Source organism: Lontra canadensis, unplaced genomic scaffold (genome assembly GCF_010015895.1).
Source record: "Lontra canadensis isolate GAN:19392208 unplaced genomic scaffold, GSC_riverotter_1.0 scaffold4, whole genome shotgun sequence".
Lineage (NCBI taxonomy): Eukaryota > Metazoa > Chordata > Mammalia > Carnivora > Mustelidae > Lontra > Lontra canadensis.
Window position 1 is genome coordinate 32,536,605 of NW_022630998.1, and position 9,771 is coordinate 32,546,375.

Here is a 9,771-nt window from a genome sequence, read left to right on the forward strand (position 1 = left end):
TGACCTAAAATTAAAAAATATTTTAGTTCATGAAATCTATTTTTTAAAAATCTTATTTATTTATTTATTTGACAGAGATCACAAGTAGTCAGAGAGGCAGGCGGAGACAGAGAGGGGAAGCAGGCTTCCCGCTGAGCAGAGAGCCCCATGTGGGACTTGATCCCAGGACCCTAAGATCATGACCTGAGCTGAAGGCAGAGGCTTTAACCCACTGAGCCACCCAGGCGCCCCTCATGAAGTCTATTTTAAAGAGCAAACAAGATGCTTATTACTGCTAAAATATTAATATTATCAAGAACAGTTGTTGTTGTTTTTTTTTTAGTCTATGGAACTCCTATGGCTTGATGGGAAAAACTTTATAGAGATCCAAATAATTTAAAATCAAGAATCTCTAAGCTCATTAAATTATTGGAAAAAATTTATTTGACAAAGGATTTTCCCTTTTTCCTAAGAAAGATTATCCAAAAATGTATCAAAAATTATATAAAATTATAAGATACATAAAATATGTTATATAGAATTATATATAAGATATATAAAATATATCTTTAAAGTTGCTGTTGAATATAAGTATACTGATGATAGGAGTAGACATCTGAAAGTTCTGAAAATGTAGTTTGATGTTCATTGGAATTTGAATCTCAGGTATGAAAGAATATAGTGTTAAATAAACCTGGACTAGATCAGTACTGATTCATGTTCCAGATTTTCAATGATGTCACACCGTGGCTTTTCACTGCCAATAAGGGATGCCTTAAAGTTCTTTCCACACATAAAATGCCATGATATGTCTCCAAATACATTTGACATTGACTGAAGGAATATAATAGGTAATTACCCACAGCAACCCACATGAAACACCTTTAATAATGCCTTTCTTTTAGAAATTCTCACTTGCATGTTGTGAAATTATATGTGTGTGTGTATATATATATGTATATGAGTGTGTATATATATGTATATGTGTGTATATATATATATATATGAGCTCTTCATGGTAGGGAAACAATTGTATTTACACATACAAAATGTTAAAGGTAATGCCAAATCTAGATGGTCTGGGATAACAGAGATTACTTGCTGTATTTGAAGCTTAATTAAAAAGCTGTAATTTATTTCAGCAATAATTTCTTTCTTGGCTGTATGAACCATATATCTGGTAAAGTATAAAAAGGAACTGCATGTTTTATTAATCAAGATGGCTGGAAAACAGAATAGTGTACATGGTAGTTTCCACTTGAAGGAAAGTCAAATGGAAAGAAATATGATTCTTTTAGTATCTAAAACCATAAATTTTTGAGTAGGAAGCAGTATTTCAGATTGTATATTCAGTACTTCCAACATATGAAAAATTCTTATGCCTTATGCCTTATTCATAATAGAATATGTGGTGTAGATTGTGATTGTCTTTGTGGGTTTTTCATATTCATCTTTATTTTATCCTGAACACACACATGAGATTTTTGGATCAGAGACAGATTATTATTACTTACATAATAATAATTGTGCTGGTTCCTCTTGCTTCAGTTCCTATCTCTGGAGAGATGTGATGAGAACCCTACATGCAACAGGGTCTGTACTGTAAGTGAGAAAATGAGTCTAGGCTTTTTTGTAGGAAATAAAGCTGTCCTCCCCTTCTAAAAGTAGGGAGAAAAAAATACTTGGCTCCTTGAAGACAAGATGTAAAGAATCCTTGTTCTCTCTCTAACTCTTTTGTAATGTAAATAAATCTCTCTGGAGCCAGAGAAGCCCATATTTCCAGCTTTATAACTTAGAGATATCTCCAGAGTCCCAGGCCTCACACCAAATCGAAATGAAAACACACATCTGCGAAGTTCAGTTTATCTTTTGAGCTCTAATTATTTATGCAGTTCTAAATTATCTCTGTAGCTTGCTTTTAGTCCAAGATCTCAAGGTTCCATGGAACTTGCTGAGGAAGCCCTAACTGGGCAGAAACACAAAAATACTTTCTCAACACCTCACAGTGTTCCAAAACTAATTCTTTTTTCTGCCTGGGCAACACGGCTGCCCAGCTAAAAATCACATTTCCCCAATTGCTTTCAGATAGATGTGGCCTTGGGGTAAATTCTTTCAGTTATCCTCTAGCTGCGAATGTATTGATTTCACCTTTATTCCCAAAGGATATTTTCACTGGGTAAATAATTCTAGGTTCACATTTATTTCAGTTCTTGACAAATGGTTATTTCCTTCTGGCCTCCATGGTTTCTTTTTTCCTTTTCCTTTTCCCTTTCCTTTTTTTTTTTTTTTAAAGATTTAAAAAAAAAATTACGTATTTGAGAGAGAGTGCATGAGCAAGGTGAGGGGCCGGGTGAGGAGCAGACTGCCTGCTGAGCAGGGAGCCCAGGGTGGGGCTCAGTCCCTCGACTCCAGGATCTGGACCAGAGCTGAAGACAGATGATTAACTGACTAACCATCTGAGCCCCCAGGTGCCCCTGTCCTCCATGGTTTCTGATGAGAAATTCTCTGCCATTTGGATATTTGTTCCCTTATGTCTAGTGAGTTTTTTCTACTTTCAAGACTTTTACTTTACCTTTAGGCTTCAGACTTTTTTTTTTTTTTTAAGATTTTATTTATTTGACAGAGAAAGTACAACCAGGGGGAGTGGAAGGCAGAGGGAGAGGCAGAAGCAGCTGGCTCCCCACTGAGCAGGGAGCCCAATGTGGGGCTCAGTCCCAGGGCCCTGAGATCATGATCTGAGCCAAAGGCAGCCACTTAACCAACTGAGCCACCCAGGTGCCCCAGGTTTCAGAAATTTCATGAGTGTCTCAAACTTATTTGAGTTTATATATCTGGAGTTCACTCAATTTCTTGAATCTGTATCTTTATGCCTTTCACTAAATTTGGAGAATTTTCAGTCTTATGCTCATTGACTACTTTTTCAGGCTACATTCTACCCCTTTTGGGGGATATCTCCAATGACACCAATGTTAGATCTTCTGTTACTGTTCTATAGGTTCTTGAGAATCTTTTTTCCTCAGCCTGTTTTCTCTATTGTTCAGAGTGGGTAATATCTATTGTTTTATCCTCAATTTCATGAAATTTTTCCTGACATCAACATTCTACTTTTGAGCACACCGAGTAGATTTATTATGCAACAATTTCTATTTGTTTCTTCTTTATATTTTCTATTTATTTGCTGAGACTATTTATTCATTTGTTTCAAATGTGTTTGTAATTGCTCAGTGACATATTTTTTATAACAACAGCTTTAAAATCCTTATCTGATAATTCTAACATCTATGTCATCCCATTGTTGACATCTGTTGTCTTTTCTCATTCAAGAGAAAAGTTCTTGGTATGATATATGATTTTTCTATGTATCCTGGATATTTTAGCATAATGTTATGAGACCCTGGATCTTATTAACTCTTTTGTTTTTGCAGGCCTCCTCTGATGCTGTGCCAGTAGGAGAAGGGTATAAAAATCTAGGTGGCTTGTAAGTCTTCCAAGTCATTACAATCCACTGGAGAAGGGGGTCAAGGAGGATCACCTTGTTACCATCAGGTGGGAGTGGGACTTCGGAGCCCCCACTCTGCTTCTTCTGTACCATTCCAAAAGATAGGGGGAGGAGTGCCTCATTACCACCAGGCAAAGGTGAAAATCTAGGCTTGGCACTCAGTGTTTGCTGGTGGGGGTGAGGGTGGAGGCGTGGCATTTCCCATGCAGTTTGGCTAGAGTTGTCCTGTTCCTGTCCATCTCTTTCCTCATTTGTTGCCAAGGGAGAGCAAGGGAGGGGAACAAATTTTTTTTTTTTTTTTTGGTCTAAGTGCATTGGCATTTCTGGTTTGTGGGCTCCTCGAACATTCCATCTAGGTACATGAGACAAAAAGAAAACCCGGGGAGGGGTGCCTGGATGGCTCAGTCGTTGGGTGTCTGCATTTGGCTTGGGTCATAATCTCAGGGTCCTGGGATCGAGCCCTGCATCCAACTCCCTGCTCAGCAGGATACCTGCTTGTCCCTCTCCTTCTTCCACTCCCCCTGCTTGTATTCCATTTTTCGCTGTCTCTTTGTCAAAAGGGGGGAGGGAAGAAAACCCAAGGAATTCAACACCATGCTCTTCCTTAAGTCTCAGGCTCTCTGGATAGTCTATCTCATTCTCTCTATCAGGGTCTTTGTATACTCATTTTATATATAAGGTCCGGGGTCTTGATCATACCTAATGGGAGGAATAAGAAGAAATGCATCTGCCATATTTTTTCTGGAATCAGGAGTCCAGTTCTTAATGGAAGATACACTGCTCTTTCCCGTGGGTAGCTCTACTGCCCCCACCTGGAGGAAAGGGAGGAATTTTGCCAACACAGAGCAAAATCTATTTACCTCTATTCTTCTAAACCTGCAGAAGTATCCTTCCCCAAGGGCCTCTGCTGCTTGATATGCCCACTGTTCACTAGAGGAGCAAGGGAGGAGTATTATGAAAAGTAGTGTTAAGGAATGAGGAAGAGAAAACCTGTTCCGCGGTCATTTATCAGAATTTTCTTTCTTTCTTTTTTTTTTTTTACTTCTTTACATCACTACTTCCCACACTTCAGTAGGTAATAGGAAAAGGAGGGGCATCTGGGTGGCTCAGTCATCAAGCCTCTGGCTTCAACTTAGGTCATGATCCCAGGGTCCTCTGAACGATCCCTGATCCTGCTCAGTGAGAAGCCGCTTCTCCCTCTCCCTCTGCCTCTGCCCCCGCTGGTGCTCTCTCTCCCAAATAAATAAATAAAATCTTACCAAAAAAAAAAAAAAAAGGGGGGGGAAAGAAACATGCGTTTAAAACATGAGCTTTAAAGGTTCGCAATTAATGTGTTATATACTTTTTCTTCCCAGAATCCCCCTTATGCAGTAAATGATTGAAGAAAAAAAAAACAACTTTTCATTGTTCATTCTAGTTTTTACTTAGATCTTTATTAATTGGACCTGTAACTTCTCCCTCTTGGTTACAGTGTCATAGGATCTCTAATAACTACCAAAAGAAGGAAATTGTATGACAGGTTCTGAAGTGGATATTGACACTAATGGTCATGAAACACCAAACTTACATAACTACTGACGTAATGAATAATGTTAAGCGTTAATCTTCTTGCTCTGTAGCTCCCTCTTGGTTGAACCAATAGCTCTGTCATAGGTTTCATGATTGAGTATGCCTGGAGTTGAGGTATTAAGTTTTTGAAGACTTCCCTTTTCTTCTACCTTTCGTATTTTCTAAGATAGGCTGCTGGTTGGTCTCTTTTTTTCCACAAGAGATCCTCTTGCAATATGAGTATTGAGGTGGTTGTTAAGTGCTTTCTTACTAGAAGCATCCAGGCCTCTGTAGAATTTATCTTTTTTCAGCAATGTACCCTCTCTTTCTTGCATTTTTGGCTTATGCTCTACTGATAGTGTCTGGTTTTTCTTGTCCTGTTCAGAGTTTATCTGAATTGGCTTCTCTTGCAGAGTTCCCTCTTGCTGATCATGCAGTTCCTTGAGAAACTCTATTCTCTGCTGCAAGATCTGACATTCATTTTCCAGCAAAGCTGCAATCAAATGCAATGAATACGTGTCATGTTCCAGTTTCTTCACTTGTTCCTCCAGGTCATGCTTAGCTGACATGTCGTGATTTGGTTGAGTTTGGAAATGCACTCCATTATCTCTAAGAGTTTCTTGTATATCTTTCTGAGATTTCTGATAGGATCTTATCAGTTCACTGAGCTCAGTGTGTTGCATATTCCAGTGTTCTGCTTCCTGCAGTAACTGCTCCATGTTGTTCCTAAGTTTGATGTTTTCTTCTTGAACAGGAGGGAATCTGTATGTTGCTTTTTCCTCACTTAGTCGAGTTTCCTTAAGGGCTCTATTTTCTTCTGGACAATTTACCAAATCCCTTCTAAAAACTGGTACCGTGTCGCTGCAGTTCTGATGTCCCAGGGTCATTTCTTCGTTTTTGGTGTTCTGTTCTTTCTCTAGGTCTGAACTACCAAGCAGGTTGTTCAATAATACTTTGTTTACCTTCTCAAGTTCTCTGATTTGTTCTTTCAGTTCTGATACATTCTCAGAAATACTGGTTTCCTCAGATGAATCTTTTGCTTCTGTGATCTCTTCACAACTTGTCACATTTTTAATTAGCTCTTTAATTTCTTTTAAGAGATTTTCAAATTTCTGTGTAGTCTGTTGTTGAGCTGCTTGACGGCCACTATTGTTTAGGGAAGGGAAAGAACCCCAGGAGACAAAGGAAGGTGATTCAATCTCAAATAAGGCAAAGATAATCTTAGAGTTCGAAGACTCTTGATTGAGATCAGGAGTAGGCTTAAAAGTTTTGGAGAGGGTGGATGCATCCATCTCAGCTGAGTTAGCAGGACTGGTGATTAGAGCATGTGGCAAGCAGAAACACCTCAGAGATTCCAGGAAGAGAAGGTGGTGGTCCTCCGTGCAAATGGGTAGAGAATGCGGAACTAAGCAGAAGTCAGAGACCACAGTTAAGGTCTGAAACCAAGGAGATGATGTTTAAGTAGAAGGTGACATCTCAGATGACCTAGAGGATTGGGGGTGGTGAGAAAGGGGACCAGGAGCTAGGACTCCATCTCTCCTTCTCCAAGCTTCTGGTGTTTATTCCTGACCCTAGCAACCAGGTCTTTGTTCTGTCACTGAACTCTTGTAGCCTATCTCCAAGCTTCTGTTTCTTTTTGTCACAATGGAAGCCTCTTAAACCCCTGCCCAGTGACCCATGAATCAAAACCAACATTGACCGACTTCTACTCTTCACCCCAGAAAGATCTTTATGCCAGTCCTTTCCCTCCCTACTTTTCTAGGTTTTTATTTAACTCATTTTAACTGTATTTGATGACTTCCCTACATCTCCACTACTTACAACCCCAAACTTAACGGCAGTATGTTCTTTCTACCACCAAAGTGCATGGTGTGAGTAATCCTCCCTGGACTTCCCATAGCAGCTGAAACCTTATTGCTCCCATTCTAGAAGACATGTTGCCATAAAAGAAAGTTGTCCTTACAAAATAGAACCCAAAAAGAGCTTCATGTTTTTGTGAGTTTAGAGAAATAATGTCAAATCACTCCATTCAAAAGTATTTCAGTGCAGTAAAAAGAGAATATCTGAATGCTTCCTTAACACAATTTCAAAGTGGGACTTTTCTTGGCTTCAATAGAGGCATCTTTAAAGACAGGCTTATAATCTTGCTCCTGACTCATTTACAGGTGTATAAAATTTTAATCATTATTTTTCACAAGAATTTGCCAAAGGTAGCATCATTTATCTAAAGCATCTGAAACAACTAAATCCTATAGTGGGCTATGTCTTTTTTGCCCTAGGAGTCAGGACCTTGAGAATATTAAATTCAAAGAAAACATTCCTTAAGTGAGACTTTTTCTTGGCCTTCAAAATCTTGCTAGCAAGCACTTCACTAACTACAAGATTGCTTCCAATCTTAAGGGAAAACTCATACTCTAGTAGGTTTTTTGAGGGGGGGGGGTGTTGCCTTAAAGAAAAGAAATGTATGCTTTTTTTCTTTCATTGCTACCGACTCACTCTGTCTTAAATTTCCCTGAGCTTCATGCTCATCTTCCAGCCAGCTGGGCTCAGAGCCATGGAGAGAGTCGTGCTGGTCTTTCTCTTCTCCTTGAACTAGGAGCACATTTTCTAATTCATGCATTGATACCATAGAGACTGGCAATTGCCTTTATGCTTTCATTCTATGTCTTAAGTTCCAACTTTTGTTGCTATTTCCCCTTTGATACAAACCATCCTTTAAGATAATGCTTTAACCTTCAAAACAAGGGAAGGGGGCTCCTGGCTGGCTCAGCGGGTTAAAGCCTCTGCCTTGGCTCAGGTCATAATCCCAGGGATCCCAGGGCCCTGGGATTGAGCTCCGCATCAGACTCTCTGCTCAGTAGGGAGCCTGCTTCCTCCTCTCTCTCTGCCTTCCTCTCTGCCTACTTGTGATCTCTGTCAAATAAATAAATAAAATCTTAAAAAAAAAAACAAAACAAGGGAAGGGCTATTTTTTCCCCCCTGATTTGGTAATTAATTTCCAGCTTTATTGCATTGTAATCAGAAAAAGTATTTCTACCTTTTGAAATTGATCTTTTCTCTTTAACTTAATTATCAGTGTTCATTTGTGTTTCATGGCTACTTGAAAATTAATGTATTTTTTATTATTGTGCTTATGGCTTTTGATGCTTTTGGACATAAATCTAATACTACCTTAACTTTTAATTTTTATGGAAACTGGTTTAAAGATGGCTTGCTCAAGAGACCGACATAATTTTTTTCCTTCAAAAGAGGATTTAAATATTTCCTTCCTCCTTACAAGTTAAATGAATTTCAAATAATGTTTCTAATAATTTTATTGAAATTTGAGTTTACTGTAGATCCCGAGAGATATCTGGAGTGGGATGCCTGGGTGGCTCAGTCAGTTAGGTGTCTGCCTTTGGCTCAGGTCATGATCCCATGGTCCTGGGATTGAGCCCCCTCCTTTGGCTCCTTGATCAGTAGGGAGACTTCTCCCTCTCCCTCTGTCCTCAGCTTGTGCTCTCTCTCACCCTTCCTGCTTCTCTGACAAATAAATAAATAAAACCTTAGAAAAAAAGATACCTGGGGAAGTTTCTTCTTTCTTTTTTTTTATTGACCAATATTCTCAGTGGGTAACTATGAATATTAAACAGATTTAGATTATCCTACAATTTTTGTCCACTAAGTTTCCAATAGCTTAATGACTTATAAAAAAGAAATGCTGCAATGACTCAGAGAAAGACAAACACCACATGATTTCACTTACGTGTGGAATTTAAGAAACAAAACAAACGAGCAAGGGGGAAAAAATAAGAGAGAGAGAGAGAGAGAAGCCAAGAAACAGACTCTTAACTACAGAGAACAAATTATTGTCAGAGGGGGAGGTGAGTGGGGGCATGGGTGAAACAGGTGATGGGGATTAGAGAGTACACTTGCTGTGATGAGCACTGGGTGTTGTATGGAAGTATTGAATTATCATAACATACACCTGAAGCTAATATTACATGTATGTTAACTCTACTGGAATTAAAGTAAAACATTTTTTAAAATGCAAAAAGCTGTTCCTAAAATATTAGAAGAAAACTTGTATAGAATTTTCTCTCTCTTTAAAACCAGTTTGCCTTCGGGCAGCTTGGTGGTTCAGTTGGGTAAGCGTCTGCCTTCAGCTCACAGGATCCCGGGACTAAGCTGTGCGGCTGGCTCCCTGCTCTGCTGGGAGACTGCTTCTCCCTCTACCTCTCTCTCTCTCATGAATAAATGAATAAAATCTTTTAAAAAAAATGGTTACAATTATCAATAAAAAATAAAATAAAATCAGTTTGTCTTAACAAAAGCATAACTCATATCTCCATATGCATGCTGTCAATAGGTCTTACTCCTGGCAATGTTAACCTTGGTCACTTCATTAAGTGGTATCTGCTGGATTTATCTACCATAAAGTTACTCTTTCCCTTTGTAATTAACAAATATCACAGAGAGATTTTTTGACCCTATGAAAGTGTTCTGTTTCTTCTAAAACTTTTGCCCGTACAACATAATTTTAGTGTGCAGGGGTGGATTTTTTTCCTGTGACAATTATTACAGTGGTGATCTATTTAATGGTGATTTTCTATTTCTGTCATTCCTTTCATATGTGTTGATTGGAATTATTTTGTAAAGAAGAGCTGTCTCTTTTCCTGTATTTACTTATTCATTCATTCATTCAAATACGTATTTATATACTTATGGACTCATAGATATTTATTTTATTTGGGGGCTTACAATTG

General features: G+C 38.6%; 1 protein-coding gene across 1 annotated transcript; it reads right to left on the reverse strand.

The window, feature by feature from the left end:
* Window positions 1-4,861: 4,861 nt before the first annotated feature.
* On the reverse strand, window positions 4,862-6,651 carry SPZ1 (spermatogenic leucine zipper 1). The gene has a single exon (XM_032847691.1). It carries the CDS (start codon window positions 6,316-6,318, stop codon window positions 5,209-5,211), a length of 1,110 nt encoding a protein of 369 aa, XP_032703582.1. The 5' UTR covers window positions 6,319-6,651; the 3' UTR covers window positions 4,862-5,208.
* Between the last annotated feature and the right edge of the window lie 3,120 nt (window positions 6,652-9,771).

Excerpts from the sequence above, each read along its gene's own strand:
- SPZ1 (XM_032847691.1), bottom strand. The coding sequence starts at position 6,318 with ATGGATGCATCCACCCTCTCCAAAACTTTTAAGCCTACTCCTGATCTC.